The sequence below is a fragment of the Tamandua tetradactyla genome, chromosome 10, assembly GCF_023851605.1.
Source record: "Tamandua tetradactyla isolate mTamTet1 chromosome 10, mTamTet1.pri, whole genome shotgun sequence".
Classification (NCBI taxonomy): Eukaryota; Metazoa; Chordata; class Mammalia; order Pilosa; family Myrmecophagidae; genus Tamandua; species Tamandua tetradactyla.
Window position 1 is genome coordinate 100,332,370 of NC_135336.1, and position 21,333 is coordinate 100,353,702.

At 45.4% G+C, this 21,333-nt stretch overlaps 1 protein-coding gene and 1 long non-coding RNA gene across 3 annotated transcripts; one reads left to right on the forward strand and one right to left on the reverse strand.

Moving 5' to 3' along the window:
* Positions 1 to 1,943: 1,943 nt before the first annotated feature.
* On the forward strand, positions 1,944 to 15,469 carry NDUFV3 (NADH:ubiquinone oxidoreductase subunit V3). 2 transcript variants are annotated; one of them, XM_077119001.1, is made up of 4 exons: positions 1,944 to 2,091; positions 4,445 to 4,565; positions 11,897 to 13,006; positions 15,224 to 15,469. In XM_077119001.1, the coding sequence occupies exons 1-4, from the start codon at positions 2,044 to 2,046 to the stop codon at positions 15,385 to 15,387; spliced, it is 1,443 nt and encodes a 480-aa protein (XP_076975116.1). In that variant the 5' UTR covers positions 1,944 to 2,043; the 3' UTR covers positions 15,388 to 15,469. The 2 variants fall into 2 exon arrangements, with proteins under 2 accessions (XP_076975116.1, XP_076975117.1); XM_077119002.1 differs by lacking the exon at positions 11,897 to 13,006 and having other exon boundaries at positions 1,959 to 2,091.
* LOC143648693 (uncharacterized) lies at positions 11,807 to 20,506 on the reverse strand. Its single transcript, XR_013158728.1, has 3 exons — positions 19,716 to 20,506; positions 12,605 to 12,709; positions 11,807 to 12,311 (listed from the first exon to the last, which is right to left on the reverse strand). It is a non-coding gene; the product is annotated as an uncharacterized LOC143648693 (long non-coding RNA).
* Positions 20,507 to 21,333: the final 827 nt, after the last annotated feature.

Here is a 21,333-nt window from a genome sequence, read left to right on the forward strand (position 1 = left end):
TTCTAAATGTTGGGTTAATTTCTTTTTTTCCGTTAATTAATAAAAAAAGTTTAAAAAAAGACAATTAAATTTTATTTATTTAGGATAATGCAGTAATACGCTAGTTAAGTTACCATTTTCTTTGGGGCTTATAAAGTATATTTGTGTTAGACAAAAATGCAGAATTAGGGCATCCATATGGGTGGCAGGCAAGCTGAGTCTTTTTTCTTCTTTGGCCCAAACAACTCAGAATTAAACGTCCAGGGTATAGTCTAAGTGATTCTCCATACCACTGTTATTTTAACACAGAACCAGTTATTTTTAAAGAAGTTTTAATTTACTCTTAGGAGACATATAAGGTTTTTTTAGAATTTTATGTGCTTAATAAGAAAAAAAAAATTATGTGCTTAATAAAGAAAGGAATATAGATAAACATAAGTGTTTGAGTTTGTGTCAAAAAACGTTGGGTCACAGTTCTAGGCAGAGAATTAACCATGGGAGGAACATGCCCTCTTGTCAGCGAAATCTCCTTTCCAGCTGATTGGAAACTGCCTCCGGTCCACAAGTACCTGTGAAACCCGATTCCTTTCTCTGGTCTTCTTTGACTTTTTTGCAGTACTTTATAAAGACCCCTTGCACTGGGCTCCGTTTTTTCTGTCCGTTTAGGCCCGCGTTACCCTCCTCCGCGGACTGCGTTAGCGTCTCGGTGGCTCTGCTCCCTCTGGTCCAAAGGCCTCGGCTCACCCGTCGTCGCAGCTACCTTCAGTCAGCACCACGCTCCTCCTTCCAAGGCCCGGCGAGCTGCCCGAGCCGCGGTCACCGCGCCCCTTCCTGCTCAGGCACCCCGGAGCCACACGGCCCCGGCGCACCCCACGCCGCAGCAGGGCAGGGTCCGGATCCCGCGAGGGGTCCTCAGGTCCGGAGTAGGGCCCCAGGCGGCAGCCGGGCCTGGCACCTGCAGCTACTTCCAGCCTCCGTAAATAACGGTCTCTCCCCCGGAGGCAGCAGGTCACTCTGGAGGTGAGGAAAGTCTCGTCCTGCGGCCAGCATGGTTCTTCCTTCACCCTTGCCGGACAAGGGCCTCTTCTCACGATTTCTCTGCGAAGCGGGTAACTGCCAGCGGCGGCTCTCTTTGCCTTCCAGGGTGGACGGGGCGGCTCCCGCTGGGCGCAAGTGATCCAGACTCCCCTCCGGAGAGGGCCTGGGTGGGGCCTGTTTCTGCCAGTCCACCCGGGCATGCCCCCACGGCCCACTTAGAGCGCGCGTGGAGGGGCCTCCGACGCCCGTCACTCCACGAGCACCCTCCCCGCCACGAGAGCCCCGACCCGGGGCGACGCCTCCGACCCAACTCGGAATCGGCGGGACCGTCGCCCCGGGGGCGGCCAAGGGCCTACAGGAGGCCGTCCTGCGGGGTGGGCCGCGGACAGCGAGGGTCTGAGACGACGCCGCGGCCGCGAGCGAGGCTGGGTGCGAGGAGCGGCCCGTTAGGACCCACACAGGCCAGTGGCTTGACCGGAAAGGCCGAGGCGGGAGAGCCAGGAGGCGGCGCCCCGGGGGGCGGAGCTCAATTCACGGCCGAGAGGACGAGGGCAACGAGGAGGACAACTCCCGGGTGCCTCGCGCACACGCTGACGAAACGCGAGCCTCGTAGGGCGCCCTCAGATGCGCGCCCCTCTCCGCGCCCGCGCCCTCCCCGGGGCGGACCCCATCCCGTCCCAGCCCGTGACTGGCGGCCTCGGCCAGGAGGCAGGGCCTCGGGGCATACCAGGGCACACCGGATGCGGCTGGGGCTGCGCGCGCATGCTGCCCCGCCCAACTATCGTCTTTGCCTGTGATTGGCTAATTTGGCCCAAGGAGCAGGACCTGCAGGCCGGTGGAGCGCGCGCAGGCGCCGACTTTGCTATCCCCCGCGTCCTCCGTTCCGCCTCGCTTTCGGCCCTTCCTGTGATTGGGGGACTCAGCCCAAGGGGCGGGCCCTTCAGACGGTGGTGCGTGCGCAGACGCCTCACAGTCCCCTGCGGCCTGCGCTCAGCCTAGGCCCCGGACGGCGGCTGTGACAGAGCCATGGCCGCCCCCCTTCTGCTGCGGCAAGGACGAGCTGGGGCGCTGAAGGTAAAGGAGGAGCCTGCCCGGGCGGGGTGAATGGAGTGTGCGGGCTCCGGCCGGGCCGGGTGTATTACGATCTCCAGCGTTCTCCTCGTGTCGCGGGCCCATTTCCCCGGCCGGGGGCGGAGGATACTGGGCTGGGTACCCGGTCCAGGGCGCGGGCGGCCGTGGCGCCCCTTAGCCCGCCCCGGGGACATCGCGCGGTGTGGAGGGCACCCCCTCCGGAGCGGGGTCTGCTCCTGCTGCCCTGGCTCGCCCTTGATCATCGGTGCCTGGCGTAGGGAAGGTGGGGAAGTTTGCTAGGTGCTTCCGTGCAGCCAGAGGGTAGAACGGGGACCAGGTGCTTCCGTGCAGCCCGGGGGAGAGCCGCGGATCAGGTGCTTCGGTGCAGCTAGGGGGAGAGACCCGGACCAGGTGCTTCGGTGCAGCTAGGGGGAGAGCCCCGGACCAGGTTCTTCCATGTAGCCCTGGGGAGAGCCGTGGGTCAGGTGCTTCCGTGCAGCCTCGGGGAGAGTGGTGAGTCAGGTGCTTTCGTGCAGCCCGGGGGAGAGCCGTGGGTCAGGTGCTTCCGTGCAGCCCGGGGGAGAGTGATGAGTCAGGTGCTTCCGTGCAGCCCGGGGGAGAGCCGTGGGTCAGGTGCTTCCGTGCAGCCCGGGGGAGAGCCGTGGGTCAGGTGCTTCCGTGCAGCCTCGGGGAGAGTGGTGAGTCAGGTGCTTTCGTGCAGCCCGGGGGAGAGCCGCGGAAAACAGGTGCTTCCGTGCAGCCCGGGAAAGAGCCGCGGACCAGGTGCTTCCTTACAGCCTCGGGGAGCGCCGTGGGTCAGGTGTGTCCGTGCAGCCAGAGGTAGAACCGCGGGCCAGGTGCTTGGGTGCAGCCCGGGGGAGAGCCGCGGACCAGGTGCTTCGGTGCAGCCCGGGGGAGAGCCGCGGGCCAGGCGCTTCTGTACAGCCTGGGGGAGAGAAGCGGACCGGGTGCTTCCGTGCAGCCTGGGGGAGAGTACTGCACCGCCCTGACTTCTGGCTGCCCTGCACGGTTCCTATGAGGACAGTTTTTTTATTTCGTATTTAACCAAGAGAAGGAGAGAGGAGAATTTTAAGTGGCTGACGGGGAACTTACCTGGCAGCTTTTAATTGACTGACCAGGGAACTTACCTAGCAGCCATTGAGCAGCCGGCTTACAACACCTGCCCTATGAAAAGGGGGAGAAACAAAAGGTCTCTCCCTTTATAAAACTGAGACCACATCACTTTTTTTTCTTTTTTTAATTAAAAGTGGTTCTTGGGTGGGCCACGGTGGCTCAGTAGGCAGAGTTCTTGCCTGCCCTGCTGGAGACCCAGGTTAAATTCCTGGTGCCTGCCCATGCAAAAAACGAACAAAAGTGGTTCCTATAACAAAAGCAATAGCTAGTAATTATGCGAAAGACAAATCGGAGTTGAGTTTAGAATACCAAAGTTTTGCTGTAGCAAAGAAAGCCAGAACCGTTTGGGCTTCCAAGGATGGCACAGGATTTTTATGGGCATAAAAAGGAAATTACCTTGACTCCTACTGATTGGAGGAGATTTTCTCAATGTCATGGTTTAGGGCAAGTTGGCATTATTTTGTACCGGGTCAAAGGTAATGAAGAGTGGCTTAATTGGTTATCTGGGTTAGCTGCCTTGGTGGGGATTTCAAATTTCAAAAGGTAGAGAGGAAACTCAAGAAGGCATGTTTGTTTTTTTGCCTTTGAGGGGTCCCCAGAGCTTTCTCTATACAATTTTATCAATTGCAAAATAGTGCTGATGAGAAAATAAACTATAGTCAGAATATACTGTTTGCTCTTTGAAATGTGTAATGCCAAATGATTTTTTCAATTTTCCTATGTTCAGTATGGATACACAAATGCTTATAATCCTAAGTGTAAAAATAAACGTATGTGTCTCTACTGTGTGTTCAGCCCATGGTAGTTCTTGGTGAGTAAGTATTGAGTGAGTTAACACTTTGTGTTTTTTACTTTCAATACATTGTAGATACTTTCAAAGTAATAATGTATCATTTTTGATGACTGAATAGTTTTTTTTTTCTACTTTACTTTCTAGGTATAGAAAAACATCTCACAAAACCCCTACCATTTTGTAGGTTAGTAGAAATAGAACATTATTAAAAAAATAATGCACATGAGAAAGTCTGGTAGGAGAACTACCCAAATGTTAATGATTGTCTTTGAATTCAGATGTTTTTGTTTGTTTTTTGTACTTTCCAAAATTCCATAAAGCACATATAGTAAGAAAATTGTATTAAAATTTGCCATATGAATGCAAAGCTATAGTAATGACTGAGTGATACTGTTTTAAAATGTTCATGTTTGTTAATTCTTTTGTCAGATTCTGCTTCCAGAGGTACCGGCTCTCCGAGGACTTGCTTCTACCGGTTTTCTTTCTGCAGAGTCAGGAAAGAGTACAAAGGGACTTTCATCCAATCCCAAGAAGCAAAGTACACCTAAAAGTAAGATTTTAATGGTTGTAATAAGGGACGGAGAATACAGAGTAAACAAATCAGTCAGCCTGCCAAACGTGAGAAGTTTTATTAGATATGAAATTTATGGTTCTGTCTTTTCAACAGTGTCCAGATTATGGTCGGTCATATTATCTATAGCAGATTTGACTATGTACATCAGTAATATAATAGTCTGATTCTGTCAGTGGTTTCTGGCGACCAGATTATAACACGCAGTAAATCATTCAAAGGCTGAGACACAGTGGCACAGGCCTGATGTATGAGAGTGACGTGGTGCCTGTCTTCCCTCGGTTTTGACTTCTTCCATGTTTTTGGTAGTCAGCTGTGACGCCCCAGCCTCTGCTCGGTCAGCGCCTCGGGCTGCGGGCATAGCTTTATGACTGTCATGTGGAGGCAGCTGGAGGGGACACACTTGCCTTCTGACTCACGTTGTGGGTGTGTGGTGTCTGATCTCCTTCAGGCTCTCCACACTCGTTTTGAGTTTTATCACCAGGCTTTTGCTTTATTTTTTCCCCCTGGATACCAAAGTAGAATATTCTTATTAAAGGAAAATAGGAAATGAAATGTAGCAACATATTTTAAATGCCCCTCTTCTGAGAATAATCTTATTTCTGTTTCTTGTTGATTATTAATAATTGTGATCTACATTCATTGCTTTTAGTCTTAGTTGATGAAACATTAGTTAAGCTTTAAGGCTATGTAATGTGTACAGTCTCTTTGTAAATTTTAGATTCATATGAGTTTTAGAATGTGAATTGGAGTTTGGTATTATTTTCATCAAAATGCTATTTCCTCAGTTAGAAAATGTTTATATTCTTTTGTTATCCCCCCCACACACACACACACAGGCATGACATTGGAACATCTTATAGATTATAAAATATTGATACTTTGTTGAGAGTTGCAACCTTCAAACTGGTTTTCAGACTTTCTTGGACCCCAGCATAGGGCTGTATAAACACACCATCCTGCGGTATCTGCCTGCCCAGTTGACCGAAGGCCTGGATTTGACAGGAATGTTATTTAATTCTGTACTGTACCTGGCTTGTTTTTAAATCCAATTTTCTTTTGTTTTTCCATTTCATTTAATCCATTAATGTCTCTTAAATATAAGGTGTATTTTTTTTTAACATAACCACAATAGCATCATCACTGAAAAAAATTAGCATTAATTCCTTATTCTGATCAAATATTATCTGGCACATGTTTCATAATTTTATGATATTTACAGTGAGAACAGCAGTTCAATTCTGTATCTGGCTCATTTTTTTACATTTTTTAGTTTACTGATAAATAATTAGTTGAATTTTATTACTAATCTTATTCTGCCTCTTGGTGAATTTTAATCTTGTATCTGCATTTGTATTTCATTGCAGACCTCTGGGATCACACAATTATTTGATTTTGCAAGTTTATAAATTTGAATTAAATGGATTTTAAAATATGGCAGAGCCATAGATCCCTCTTTTTAATCCTAGCACTGTTTGCTAGGATTAAAGACAGCAAATTCCTATTTCCAGAGATGCTTGAAATAGATAATGAACTTTGGCTTCCTGACATACTCTTTAAAAAGCTACATAGGAAATGGATATCTTAGCTTAACCATAGGCATGTTTAAATAAAGTATCCATAGAATCATTGCAAAACCTGTGTTTGCACAGGTGGTTCTAAGTGTATTGTTTGTTTACTTAAAAAAAAGCTACACAGAAATTTAGTCAACAATTCTCGATTCTGTATTTCAGTGGAAATGGAATGCCACGATATGTGACATTCTGAGCCTTGGTTCCTTCACACTTGAGCCGGAACAAAGTGCCACCTTGGCATGGCTTTTAGGTACATTAGATCCATATGTGAAAATGTTTAAAAATTAACTGGTAAAAAGAAAAAGAAGTCATCCTTCTAAGCCGACATGTGCAAGCGTCAGTGCTGGGCAGATGTGACATAGAAGATGCTTTTCACCCACCAGTGGCGAGTTGCCAACTTAAACCCTCACAGCTGTAGCTGGCTTTGGAATTTTCCTGCATGCAAGTGAGGGGACCCCAGTGCTCACCCTTGGGGTCACTCTCTAGTGAAAGGGCCCAACGTTGGGACAGGACTCCAAGGTTTAGAATGTATTCTGCTCTGCTCCGTTGGGGTTTCGGCTCTTTTTTTTTTTTTAACATGGGCAGGCACCGGGAATCGAACCCAGGTCCTCGGGCATGGTAGGCGAGCATTCTTGCCTGCTGAACCCCCGTGGCCCGCCTGGGTTCCGGCTTTTTGAAGCACGTTTCCTTCTTGAGGAAAGACGCCAGCACAGACTGGAGAGTCTGGGTGTGCTTCTAGATGTAGCTTCTAGATGTAGCCTCCTGGGGAAGCATTCTGGCATTTTGCTCTTTTTGTTTTGGTTAGTCCAGTCATGGAATTTTGCAGCAGTCGGTAATAACTTGTTGACTAAATAATTTCTGTGTAGCTTTTTTTTAAGTAAACAAATAATACACTTAGAACCACCTGTGCAAACACAGGTTTTGCAATGATTCTATGGATACTTTATTTAAACATGCCTATGGTTAAACTAAGATACCCATTTCCTATGTAGCTTTTTAAAGAGTATGTCAGGAAGCCAAAGTTCACTATCTATTTCAAGCATCTCTGGAAATAGGGATTTGCTGCCTTTAATCCTAGCAAACAGTGCCAGGCATGTTCTCACAATTTTCCATGTATCCATTTGTCCATTCCTCAGACAGCCCCGTGAATAGACACTGTTGTCAACCCCATTTTATCGATGAGCAAGTTTGAGATGTAGACAGGTGAGGCTCTCGGGGTCTGCGGACTGACAGTGGTGGAGACTGGATTTGAAGCCAGCCTGCCGAGGCTTTGTGTTTCACAATGAGCAAACTAAAATGTTATTGGCTGTATTGGCATCCTGCCTTGAGACAAATGCAAGGCATTTAGTGAAAACAGATGGTTAGGAAAATTCTTACCTGTATCTAAAGCGGGAGCCATTTTCATTTAGGTGGTAGTGTTATCTTCTGAGCAACGTGCATCATTTCTGGATGATTAAATGTGAACTCGGTATGTATGCGGTCACTTTGGTGACGATCCCTGGGGGTAGCTGCAGGTTCTCGCGGCAAGCTCTCCTCTCGAGCAGAAGGGGGTGGCCAGGGGTCCCAGAGTTTGTTATAGATGTAAGTCTTTCTAATGGGAGTCTCCCAATGACTGAGCATGAATTAAAGAGACTTTACAAGGGTCTTTCTCTGTGTGGTTTCCTTTTCAAACAAATTTTCTAAATGATATTTTGTTACTGCCATTTGAAATTTTATTTTCAACAGGTGATAAATGTCATTTTAATAACTTCTTCAAAATTTAAAAAATCTCTACCACAAAATTTGAGAAGTCAGTCATTATAATTCTTCTATCTAAAGCTGCCTATTTAAGATAAGCTTTATTTTAAATTAATTTTCACACTTGGAAAATTTATGCTCAAAGCAAAGGTGGATCAGTGGTAGACAGTGAGAGGGCTTGCAGGGTTTGGAAGGCCAGCAGATCTCATGGGATTTCTGAGAGGCAGAGAGCAAGGGCTACTGCCCTATTTTTTGTTTTGTTTTTTCTACAGTATTATATTTTTTTGAATGTGGACATATAATTTTATTGTAAAATATAGCATATATACAAAAAAGCAATAAATTTTAAAAGCAAACTGCCACAAATAGTTGTAGAACAGATTTCAGAGTTTGGTATAGGTTAAAGTTCTATAATTTTTGGTTTTTCTTTCTAGCTGCTCCAAGACACTGGAGACTAAGAGAAATATCAGTATAATGATTCAGCAATCATACTCATTTATTAAATCCTATCCTCTCTAACTTTACCTTCTCCCTTGATTTTCCTCCCAGTTTTTAAAGGCTTTTGGGCTATGCCCATTCTGACTTTTCCATGTTGGAAGGGGCTGTTGATAATAAGGATAGGAGAGTGGCACTACCTGATGTTCTGGAGAGGCTGGTCCCCCTGGGTTTCAGGACTTATCTGGCCTGGGAACCCATCTGGCGGTTGTACGTTTCTGGAAAGTAATCATAGTGCATGGACCCTTTGTAGAATCTCACATAGAACCTTAGGTGTTCTTTAGGGTTAGCAGGGATGGTTTTGGTTGGGGCTTGGCAAACCGTGGTAAATAGTGATATCTAGCTGAAACTTGTATAAGAATAGCCTCCAGGGTAGTTTCTCGACTCTATTTGAACTCTCTCAGCCACTGATACCTTGCTTTATTACACTCCTTTTCTCCCTTTTGGTCAGAAAAGCGTTATCAATCCCACAGTACCAGGGCCAGGCTCATCCCTGGGAGTCAACTCCCATTTTACCAGGGAATTTCACCCCTGGATGCCATGTAATGCTTTTATTTGCAGAGTTGGGCTTAGAGAGAGAGGCCACATATAGAGCAAAAAAAGAGGTCCTCTGGAAGTAACTCTTATAGTCAGCATAACTGTAGCTTGGCCCAGCTTCTCTGGTACATAAATACGCTTGACAAGAGCAAGGTTCAAGATGAAGGGCTTGGCCTGTTGAATTGGGAGTCCCTGGTGTTTGAGACAGTATCAGGTCTCCCTGGTGATAAAGTTTAATAGTTCCATATTTTTTCTCCTATTCCTCAAAGGACTTTGCCAATACTTTCTAATTATGTGCTCAGCATACTCTAAGATGTATCCAGGCATTGCATTAAGCTTACGCAGAGTTACAAGTCCTCATTGCCATTGTGGGTTCCATGTGTTTGGCCATTTAAATGATCTCTCCAGACAGGGTGAGTTAGATAATGTGTTACAGAAAATTAGTTTCAGACAAAATAAACCTCTCCCCTTTGGTCTCTGCAGTGGGTGAATGTTCTAAAATACAGACAGTGTCTTCCCCATTTACCTAGTCCCAACCCAGTTGGCTTCGTTCTTATCTCTAGTTGAAGCCTGATCTCTTCTTCAGTTTCTCTGACAGTCACTGTATGTGGCAATGCTGACTTTCAGACCTGTGCAACTCCTACTGGGAGTCTTAGGTATTGCCCAGTTACCCAAAGTTCCAGGGAAATACCAGGTGACAGATATATAGCACAGCCTGTCAAAATCTCAAAATAACAATTACCGCTTTGGACTAAATGTGACTACTATAAGAGCTTACAATCTAAGTCTCAGTTTTCTTATAAGTATTTTCTAAGAGAGACCATACAATATTTGCTCTTTTTGTTTCTGGCTTATTTTGCATCATATAATGAAGGTTCATTCAACCTTATCACATGCCTCATGACTTCGTTTCTTTCTGCAGCAGCACAATACACACACACACACCATGGTTTGCCATTCTACTTCTCTACTTCTCAGTGCGTCCCTCAGCCACCTCTATCCATTGCACTGCCCATTTTCATGTTAACCATGATGCTGGAGCCCAGGGCGTCTTCCATTGAGTTCTGAGTACTGGCATGGGCCTGCCCTGCGCCCGTCGGCATGCAAATCCCAGGGCTGGCGCGGCCCACAGGTGGAGATGCAGTGTCATGGAGGAGATGATGAACAGTCAGCTGCGGCTCAGGCAGTTCCATCACTTCCTTTTATGCTGATGGTGTTTCGATTTGTGAAAGCTGCTGGAATGTGATATACCAAAAATGGGCTGACTTTTACAGTGGGGATTTATTAGCTTACAAATTTACAGTTTTAAGGCCATGAAAATGTCCAAATTCAGGTATCGGCAGGATGATATCTTCTCTGAAGAAAGGCCGCTGGCCTCCACGGTCCCCTGTCACGTGGTCAGTGCCTGCTGGTCTGTACATGGAGGCCCTGTTTCTTTCAGCTCTGGGTCCCCATGGCTTTCTCTCTGAGCATCTATGGGTCCTCTCTCAGCCTCTCCGGGGTGTTTCTCTCGAAGCTTTCTCTCCAGTAAAGGATTAAGACCCACCTTGAATGAGGTTGGTCACTTATCAGTTGAAATGACCTAACTGAAAGGCCTCGCCCATGGCAGGTCTACACCCACAGGGACGGATTAAAAGAGCATGGCCTTTTCTGGGGACATGCAGCTCCAGACTGCCACAAGTGGTAACCTCTCCCTGGCCTAATTCGGGGGGCTCATTATTCCTCAGTTTTATTTCAGTTTGTTAAAGATTCCCAAGCTCAAAAGACAATTTAAAACCTTTCGGGATATGGAAAGGTTGGGAATATGTTTTTTCCACATTAGAGCAGTAAATTGAGATTCTTATAGTATGATACAGACTTTTTAGACCTGAAAATAAAGACTGATTTTAAAAAGTCTGCTTATCCAAAATATTTTGTTTTAAATTTTTTTGTTTTAAGTTTGAAAAGTAGTTTACCTTAATTTATAAAAATATATCCCATTGGAATGATTTCTAAATGTTGTGTTAATTTCTTTTTTCTCTTTAATTAATAAAAAAAAAAGTTAAAAGACAAAAAAATATATATATATCCCATATTTTTCTTCTACCCTGTATGGTCAGATAAGATTTCCCTCATGAGAAAATGGGATGAAATTAGCTCTAGTCAGTGTATTATTCAATTTCATTTCTTTTCATAATTACTCTATGAAATGTAAGATTTTTATATTAGGGCTTTTTCTAATTGTTTTGTTTGTTTAAAATCTGCTGTTTGCAATGATGCATATGATATTAAGGTTTTTTTATACTTTTTTTTTTTTTTTTGCTATTGTAATGCTTTTGTGTTCTCTGGCTGAAGAAATCCCCAGTAACGTGTGATTTTGAAGTACTTTTCCTCTTCAGGCCACCGCTGCTGTCACTACCTGTAACCTCCCGCCTGCCCTCCTCCCTGACATGCGTGTGCTTATCCCCCAGGCCTGGCAGCGCTTTGGGTCCTTTTGATTGAATAAATTTGTCTTGCTGCTGTGTTTAGAAAGTTCAAGTTTGTCTAATATTATAACTTTTTAAATATTTGAAAAGCACCAGTTTTTGAGGAATTTAAGAAATTATACATTTGTACAACTTCAGTACTTTCTGAAAATAGCTTTATAATTTGACATCTTAAATTTGGGCAAAATAGTAGTTGAAAAAATCATCAAGAAAGCTGTCATTATGAAAAATGGAGATAAGTTTGTTGGTCCTGTTAGTAAAAATCCTCACTTGTTTTTCACTTTCAGCTACAAGAAAAAATTATGTTCCTAACTCTTTTCTCTCATATGGTTTGTCTTTCACTTAAGAGTGAGTTTCCAAGAAACATTTGTTAGGATGATTCCATTGAAAGAATTATAAATGACCAGTTGGTGTGTAATGAAATGTCTGCAACTTTGATTAATGGGTTTGGATTATTTTATTAGATGTTAAAAATAATACTCCTCTTTATGCCATTCCCTAGATGTAGTGGAACCAAAGGAGAGGGGCAAGCTTCTACCCACCCACACAGCCGCTGAATTGTCTAAAACACTGCCTTGGCCCCATTCCGACCCGCCGGTTGTGAATAAAGCTGGGACGGCCATTGGTCCTGGCCCTGACCACATCATGCCATCTGCAGATGAAGCGGTCCCAAGATTTTTGTCAAGGAAGACTTCAGTAGCGTTTCCCCAAAAAGTTTCATCTCCATTCAGAAAGCAGTGTTCTGAATCCGAAACCCGCCAGAAGAGCAGGGAAACCGCGGGTGCTTCCTCTTCTTCGTCTTCATCCAGCTCCTCGGACTCAGAGTCTGACGAGGAGGGTCAGGCCTCAGGAGTGGGTCCTCGAGTGGCAAGCAAAGCCAGAGGACGCTTTCCAGAACCAGAGGCCTCGGCCCCTTCCTTTGAAAACAGAACCCCCAAAGCTGTGACACCCACAAAAGAGAAAAGCAGGTCCCCGAAGCCACGTGCGGACTATGTGTATCCAGAGACGCCCCACCGGCCAGAGACAGAAGGGAGCACCGGTCAGCGGGTAGAGGGCAAGAAAGATGCTAAACCTAGAACTGCAATACCCAAACCAGAAGCAGGTGGAGATTTTTTGAAGCAAAACATAAATGAAAAGCAGTTGCAGAAAATAGGTAGATTGAATAAAAGAGATAAAGAAAGCCACAAGCCAGTTGAGGTTAAAAACTTACCTGGTCTCGCAGAATCAGGGTTGTCGACACAGTCAAGTGGGCACGCAGGGCCAGCTGTACTGACAGGAGAAGCCACCGCAGGAACACGGCTGCAAGCAGCAAGTTCTGCAACCAGAAGAGACAACTTGGAAAAACAAGTGCCAGAACCTAATCGGAAGGTGGCTTCTCCCTTTTTCAGAGAAGAAAACTCGGGGATGCAGGTGGGAATTGGAAAATCTAAGGGAGCTTTTCAGACTAAAGAAGATGTTTTGGAAGATCAGGTACCAGAAGGAAATGTGGAGACAGTTCCTGATAAGAGCAATGACCTTTTGGCTGAAAAGATACCAGGACTGAGCCTGGAGGAAAAGGGTGAAATAATTGAGGATTCGGCAACTGAAGTGGGAGACCAAGTCGGCACACAGGGTATACCTTAACTTGTGGTTGGGAACTCTGCTCGGTTCTTTGGGGGGTGGTTATATCTCAAGGGTTATGTTTAATTTCCTTCTGAATGTAAAGAAGTATTAAGTTGATCAGATCCTGTGGTACAAATAGGGCCTATAACACTGTCTCAGAGAAGAAGAGAAATATATTTTATTTATGGATAATACATAGCTTTACAAACAAAATCCCTAAATTGTTTTGTTTGTCTTAAAATGAAACTGTATATACCCTTGGCATTTTTGAATGCTTCTTAACTAGTCATTTTTGAAAACTGAGTTTAACTTCATCACTCTTAACTTTTGAGGTTGTCCAGGTGTTCATTTTGTGGACCTGTGAACCATTTCATTGGGTGAAAAGGGGGGAGCCTCCTATTTAGCTCACTAAACTGCTGAGCCGTCATGATGTCTGGTGTCGCAGTCTTCAGGTGGGCCAGCCTAGACTCTGACCTCATTTCCGTGCCCTTATACGGAAGGGAGAAGTCGCAGTTGAGGAGCTACAGTAGTTACGGGCCTTTCCCACCGGACATTTGTCGCCACTCCTCTTTTTCTACAATGAATTTTTATGAAAGGATTTTTTGCTACCATGAATTTTAAAGAGAAACAATGTTAACTCTTATCTGTTAGCATTTTCTTGAGTATTGAACTTTATAAAATGGAATGTGCTTTAGGGGAGTCAAGGCAAAGATTAAAAGGAGGTCTCCAAGGTTAGAGTTACAGCTCTTCAAGACTTCTTTAAAACGCACTATTTCTGCCAAATCTAGCTCCTTTCTGCATCTGTTCTTCATTCTCTTTAAAGCTTCTTCCTTGCCTAACTTACATTACCTGGTACATGATCGTTGTGGGTTTTATTGCTTTTATGAGATGTATATATTTTCTCCCCTCTCCATTTTCATCCTCTTTCATTAATATGCAAAGTGCCAGCACCTGCCAGGTTTCAAGAACTGCATTTTTCAGTCCTTTGGTATTCCAAAGGTTTGGAATACCAAAACCTTTGGGATAAAAACACAGAGACTTTGGGGTTTTTAGATTGCCAAACTTTAAAGGAAAAAATGATGCTAGTTTTTCATAGATGTGTTGTGTCTAAGTATTCTCTTTCCCCCTGGAGAAGATTCCCAGGAGTGCCAGCTGCATCCCTGCAGTATGCGTGCCCTCCTCCAGGTCCTCAGGTTCCCTTTACTCCTGGTGGGCTGGTTTCTGAGCATTTGTCACCCTCCTATGTCAGCTGCATTCACGTGTCCCACTTGGAAGATGTTTCTCTACCACATTGGAGAAACCCTGTGGTGGAGATTGGAAAAATGTTGGCTTTAAATACAACTGTTTGTTTTATTCAACTAAAAGATGAAAAGCAAAGATTTTGGTATTCGGTCAGCTGGGAGCAAAATGGATTTAAGTTCTTTTTCATGCAGCATGGGTAGAAGTTGAGACAGCCCGAATGACGTGACTTCCCAAGTCTAGAGTCAGAATCTTTATCCAAACCTTAGCCTGTCATTTTATGCAAGCTATAGCTTGCCGTCGTTTTACGTGGTATGCTATATTGCAGGAGAGCAGGTTACTTTTGCTTTCCACCATAAATCTTCAGTTTGAAGATTACCGAATGTTTGAATATATACATTTTAATTGTTTTTTCTACTTAAATATAACTAGCAATATTCTCAGTTTATGAACCTAAAGTATACCAAAATCTTTTTTTTTTTTTTAAGTTAAATGAATAAACACTACACATGTTTTCGGTTCCCCATAACTGTGTTATTTATAACCAGGGATACATTTTGAAACAAGGAATTTATCAAGTTTTCTCATATTGGTGAATTTAGAAGAGTCACCACAGATAGAGTCTGATATCTGGGTTTCTTTTTCCTGGCATCTTTAAGTGATCTGAAAGTCCCTCCATGATTGTTCAAAATTCTGTGAAGTCCTGGGCCGGAAAGTATACACAGATGTTAAGGCGCGTTGTGATACCTACTCCGTTTCTTAAGTTAAGGCTGTATGTTTTAAAACAGGTTTTGAACTAATACCTTTATTTTCCTTTTGAAAATACTGTTGCTTTCATAGGCTTTGCCTTTTTCATTTAACAGTTTCTTCAGTACAGATGGGACCTAGGAGGAGTGCTGAGTAGACACAAGGCCTGGGTGTAGACTAACCTACTCAAAAAGAACCTTCCTTCCTCAGTGTACTCATAGACTTTGTTTTTCCCCCACAGCCATGGCCGAAGCTGCTGCACCCGCTGAGCCATTCGACATCTCCACCTACAAGAACCTGCAGCATCATGAGTACTCCACATACACCTTCTTAGATTTAAACCTGAATCTCTCAAAATTCAGGATGCCGCAGCCTTCTTCTGGCCGGGAGTCACCTCGACACTGAGAGCATTGAGTCTGAAGATTGCCCTTGTGTGGCCTTTGCTGCATCCATGCCTGCAAAATAAAGTCTGCCGCTGGTGATGAGACCTGGTGTGTGCAGTTAGCTTCTCTCCACACCTTTGCTGTGAATGGTGAATATACGACTGTTACTGATTATTTATTCAACATATATTTAGGAATATCTACTATGTGGAGGAATTCTTTAATTATAAAGTTATGGCTAGCTTGTTAGATCCATCAAACAGAGAATTGTAAGTACTTTGTTTCAGTGTGATTCTACGCTGTTTGACTCCAGTCAATTTCATATTTATCGGGCTTACTGACTAGGTGTTGATAATGTAGTGATGGCCTCTATTTTTATAGACCTAGTCCCTGATAGATTAGAAATAGGACTTGACAGGTTTGACTAACTGCCGCATTGCAAAGAAACCCTCCTTTTATGACACTGTGTCATAGAGGGAACAGAGTTGCTTTTATTTCCCTGTACTGGGAATGTGGCCACACTCTGGGAGGGTGTCTGGGGTGATGAGGCAGAGCGATACTTGTAGGCTCTGAGGGTGTCTGGACTCCTGACCCGTCCCCCCACGCCGGTGGGGCTGGCGTGATTGTTTTGGCCTTAGGGCTTGAGCAGAGGAAGCATTCCAGGGGCCTTTTTGAGAAACTCGGAAGGGCTGGGTTGCTGAGCTTGTTGCCGATGGGGAGAGCCGAGCCGGAAGGCTGAGGCCGCGCCCTGGAGGCCGTGTGGGCGCCTCAGGCAGCCGCATGTCCCTGCACAAGCATGATTGTGTTTCACCTTGTGCTTTGTGCTTTGTGTGCTGGTTTTCACCTTCCTCTCACTGAGTCATTCATGTGCCAACACTTGTGGGTTTCATTTCATTTCAGTGGAATTTCAGTCTTGGGCCTCCAGTCAGTGCACTTACAGCAAACTTACTATGTTTCTAATCCTCCATTTCTTAAAATTGTCCAAATAAGGATACCGGAATTAAAAACATTCATAGTATTGTGATCATCTGACTCAGATTTTGTTACCTCCCAAGAGGCTTGGTCTCTCAGCAAGGTTTTTCTAATCACATTTTTTATTAGAAAAGAAATAAAGCTACATTACCAAAAAACAAGACAACAGAAAAGAAGAAAATTACCAGAAATCCACTATCCTAGCCCAGCCGCTGTTGACGTGTTAAAGATTTCCCATTGTGCCGCCCCTGTTTGGATGCGATGTCATCATGTGACACGCACACGGCCTCCTACCTGCTTTTGTTCCCTTGAACACCTGCTTTTCACACTGGCCCTGGGAGCTGGGTGTGCCATGGTGCATGGGGGCAAAAAGCTGCATTGCGTGTGTCCCTGGACCCTTAATGCCACGGAGTGCAGAGTGTTTAACATTAAAATGAATCTGAATACATTTCAGTTATATGCATTTTTAAGGTAAAACATGATGCTTGATAGAAAAATTTCTCCTTTGTACCCAGTCTGGTTGAGCTAGTCCTCCAGTTGCCTTGCCCAAGGCGCTCCCCCCACCCCCTTGGAAAGGCTGGAGAAGCAGCGAAATGGAGCAGGCGGCGCTTTCTGCGTTTTATAAGCCTTGTTGCTAATGATGCCGTAATACTCCATCTGGTGCACATGGGGTTGCTGACCTGCCTGTGATGGGAATCTGTTATTTCCAGTGTTCTCGTCCACAGGGTGCTGCCCAGAACATTTGTATGAATATCACTTCTGTGTGTTTGGATTATTTCCTTAAAGTAGATTTCCAGAAACATATGACTCCAAGCATAAACAATTGTATTGCTTTCATTTCTACTAGATTTTTAATCCAGTTTAAAACCTATGCGTTAAGGTAATTATTTTACCACCTTTTATGTTTTTCCAGTCATCTAAACTCTGATATCTTTCTTGGGATTTGGTCTTTTATACTTGCCGCAAATATCCCTGAACTGGAAAAGACTGTAAACTACAAATCCAATCCTTGCGTATTATGAATTCTTGCTCTAGTGTTTGCTGGCAGCTGGTTGATAACTGGAAATTGGCAGATCCGCGTGCGTGCGTGGCTTTTCTGCTCTGCTTCCAGGGGCTGCTTTGTTCTGATGGTTGAAATCCTCCTGCCTCAGAACTCAGGGAGGCGCTTCCTGCCCATTACCCACTTCCAGAAGGCTGGCACGATGGCACCAGCCCTGCCTGAGGGAGTGGCCAAAGGTCTGGAATGAATTCACCAGCTCCACAGCATTTATTAGGCCCTACAAAGATGGTGCCTGAGCCGTAAACTATGCAAGATGGATTCATTCTGTTAAAGCAGAGTACAGCAAACTTTCTGTAAAGGCCGGAGGGTGTTTTGTGTTTTGCATGGGCAGGCACCGGGAATCGAACGTGGGCCTTGGGCATGGCAGGCGAGAACTCTGAGAGTGTTTTACAGGCCACGTACAGTCTCTGTGGCATATTCTCCATTCCCATCCCATTCCCGCTCCATTCCCGTCCCTCCACTCAATTCTCCACTCCCCCCTCACTCCCATCCCTACCAGCAGCTGATACTGGTCCCTTTTACTTGCTAATCTCATAAATGCCTTTTATCCCACTATTAACATGAATGAGCATATATTTTCAGGCTTAGGGGCATAAAAAGCAAGTTGCTTTGATAAAAACTTAACCATATGTCTCTTTTTGCTTTTCATGTTCTTTCAACTGTTTGATACAATTCTTTCTTCATCTTGAGCAAACTGTCCTGTAGTACATCTCTAAATACATTTTCTATTCTATTTCTTTTGCATTTGGATAGCTAACCTTTGGTAAATACTTTTTTTTGTCTGTCCTCTCTCTATATAACCTTCTGTCTTAATCCTTAGAATATATCATCCATAAGCCATTCTTGGGGGGAAAAATTAGGCAGTGAAACCTAGCCCACCAAGAAACAACATTAAAATGTCAAGATTGGAACGGGGGTTAACCGCAGAATCCATTTGAAATCAGAGAAAAAAAGGATTATGGTTGTGGACAAAAAGACTATAAACCCAGATGAAGTCAACAGGAAACCAAGGAATCTGGAGAAGGAAGAAGGGTGCTGGGAGACTGCCTTCAGAGCAGGGTGGCCAGTGCTGCCTAAAATAGAAATAAGGGATTCAGCCTAAAACACAACCCTGAGTCTGTGTGGTTTCCAATGCTGTTTCTTAATCCTAGTGGATTTAGTAGGAACTGCTATCTCTAGAACATTAGCTGACGTTTAGAAGTGTCATGTTTTACTCCAAACTTTCCCTGTTAAATGTAATAACTTACTGTATAATTCAATGCATTTATTTCTCTATGTAAGTGTCAGATGAGTTTTATTTCTGAGAATGACTAATATAGAAAAGACTGTTCAGGAGCTTTTTTGTTTATAAAAATTAATATTCAGCCTTACTAAAACCATAATTTTTCTTAAGACTTTTAAATCTACAAACCTTATTAACCTATAAGCATAGTGAAATTTTAAACTCAAACTTAGAAATTAAAACTTTATTGGAGGGACATTTTCTTCAGGCTTTTGAAGTGTCGCTTCACCCTCTTTCCCCTCCCCCCTTCCTCTTCCTCCTGTGCCCCCATCCTCTCCCCCTCCCCCCTTTATAATAAACTCCTTACAGCCTCAAAAAAAAGAAAAAAAACTTTATTGGGTATGCATGTCTTAATGAGATGGATTAGAACTTTTTTTCCAATGAATTCATATATCTATGAATGAATATCGCTTAAGGCTAGAATGGGCTCAGTGAAAATAAAGTAGAAGTCTTAGGGTACTATTGGGTAGATTTAGGTTTTATGGGACCTGAAGCTTATGGAATTTGGGGAATGCTCTAATAAATTATTTCAGTTAATGAATTCAAAATCATGTGAAAGTGAATATTATAGAATGAAAAAAGGAGCTTATGGATTTTAAAAACTGATGCCATAAACATCAAAAAATCCATACAAATAATATTTTTGTTAACTGCTGGATATATCTGTGTGTCAGGCAGTTAATAAGAGCGTAATTTTTATTTGCTTGCTTTTTGATTGCTTCTTCACATGGCAATTTTGTAATGCATTTTGAGAGACTGAAAAGATAATTCAGTCTTCCCTTCTGCTTGGCTAATCAAAATGCTTTTTGATAGCTTGGATACAATAAAAAATTGTAACCAAATAAATCCACTTGGATTAAGAACAGCATGTGGGAACCACTGAGTTTGGAGGGTTTCTTGACCCTTCATTTCAGATGTCCTTTCTGTTGTAGTACTGCTGCAAACACGGAAATTGTGATGAACTTTATGTTCTATGAGTCCTATGAGGAAGGGGAAAGCAAGTGTGTGTTTCATTGTTGGGGGGGTTAATACTGACCAGCGAGAACTTCATTTGTCCAGAATGCAGGGAATCTGCTCCTCTGCTTCGTTTTCATGATTGAAAGATTCCACCAGCTGGCTTCTGGCACGGTGCATTTCAAAGCCTGTCTCTTCCTGGTCCTCCCCCTCCCCAAACTCCTGGTGCCAAGCATGGTGGGACCTGCTTGTGACCCGTGGAGGGTGGTGCCAAGCATGGTATGACACGTGGAGGGTGGCCCTCACGCTCACAGCAGACATCCTCTCGTGTCCGAGGCTCGGGGATCAGCTGTGTGGGCTGGGAGGATTCTTGTCCACTCCCACACCAGACAGCCGTCAGCATCTTAGCCTGCGGCGCAGTGGCTGTGGGCCCATATATCCCACTAGACCCAAACTAAGTGTCTTCAGCCCCACTGCCCCTTGGCCAGGTCCCCAGTGCCCGCAGCCGTCCCACACCGCCCGCCGGAGACGACGTGACCGGGAAGTTGGAGTGGGAAGAGGCTGTGACCTTGGGTGGCGGACAGACAGACCGCTAGGCAAGGTCAACTGACGGCGCAAGGCACCGCTGCCTTCTGCCTTTCTCGCCCGTCAATGCCTCATCTTGGGGATGGAGGAGGGAGCGGGACTGCCCTCAGCTCCCTAAGGGAAGCGTGGGACCGCGTGGAACAGCACACTTTGCTCGTAACCGAAAGCCCCGCCAGGCCCGAGGAGACGAGCCCGCGGGGCTGTATCTGACCACGAGTTGCTCTTTCTTTGGTCCTCTGGGACTTTTACACCCGTGGGACCAGGCGCCGGAGTCGTATTCTGGAGGGGTGGGGGTGGGGGGATAGGCTACAGGTCAAGGGGGCGGCGGCTCGGGGGCACGCTGGGACCTCAGTTCCGGGACACTGCGGCCCCGCCCCGGCGGTTGCCACCCGTGAAGTCTCCGGGGGCCCCGGGGGCCGCTGCCCGAGGCTGGTAAAGCACCTTCCCCTTCTCGGCTCGCCCACGGGCCGCGCAAGCTTGTGCCCCGGCGCTGAAACGCCTGCCGGCCGCCGCGGCCCGCATCCGGGGCCGGTCCCTCCCCTAGAGGCGGAAAGAGCCGCTGTCCCGTGCCGCCGCGGGCGCGAGGACAGCGGGCAGCTGGAGGCCTCCCGGCGACAGGCCCTCGAGCCCCGAGGCCAGCGCTCCCTGCACGCGGGCGCGGGGGTAGCGGGGCGCGCTGCTCTCCCCACAGTGGCGGGCTCCGCCCGGGCCCTGCAGCCCTGCCCTCGGGATCCGGTCGGCTCCACCCACGGGCTTGTCTTTTAAGCAATGGCTTTGAAATCTTATGGCCTCTAAACTACTGTAAACCCAGGTTAGCAGTCTCTTCGTTCATCAGAACCCGTGCCAAAGTTTTAATGTTTAAATGTCGAGCTTAAAATAGTTTATGCTTGGCCCTGAGCCAAATAGTAGAAGCCAGATTAAGACCCTGACTTGTCCAAACTATGGAAAGTCATTGCAGCCAGAATAAAGAAGAAATGAGGAAAGAAAGAATGTTCTAGCAGAAGGGTAAAAGTGTAGATTTCTAGTGTGGAAATAGGCAAAGCCTCGTGCCACTAAAAGCTGTCGTCAGGGAGAAAGAGTTTTAACTATGGGACTCTGGTGCTTACGGAAGAGAG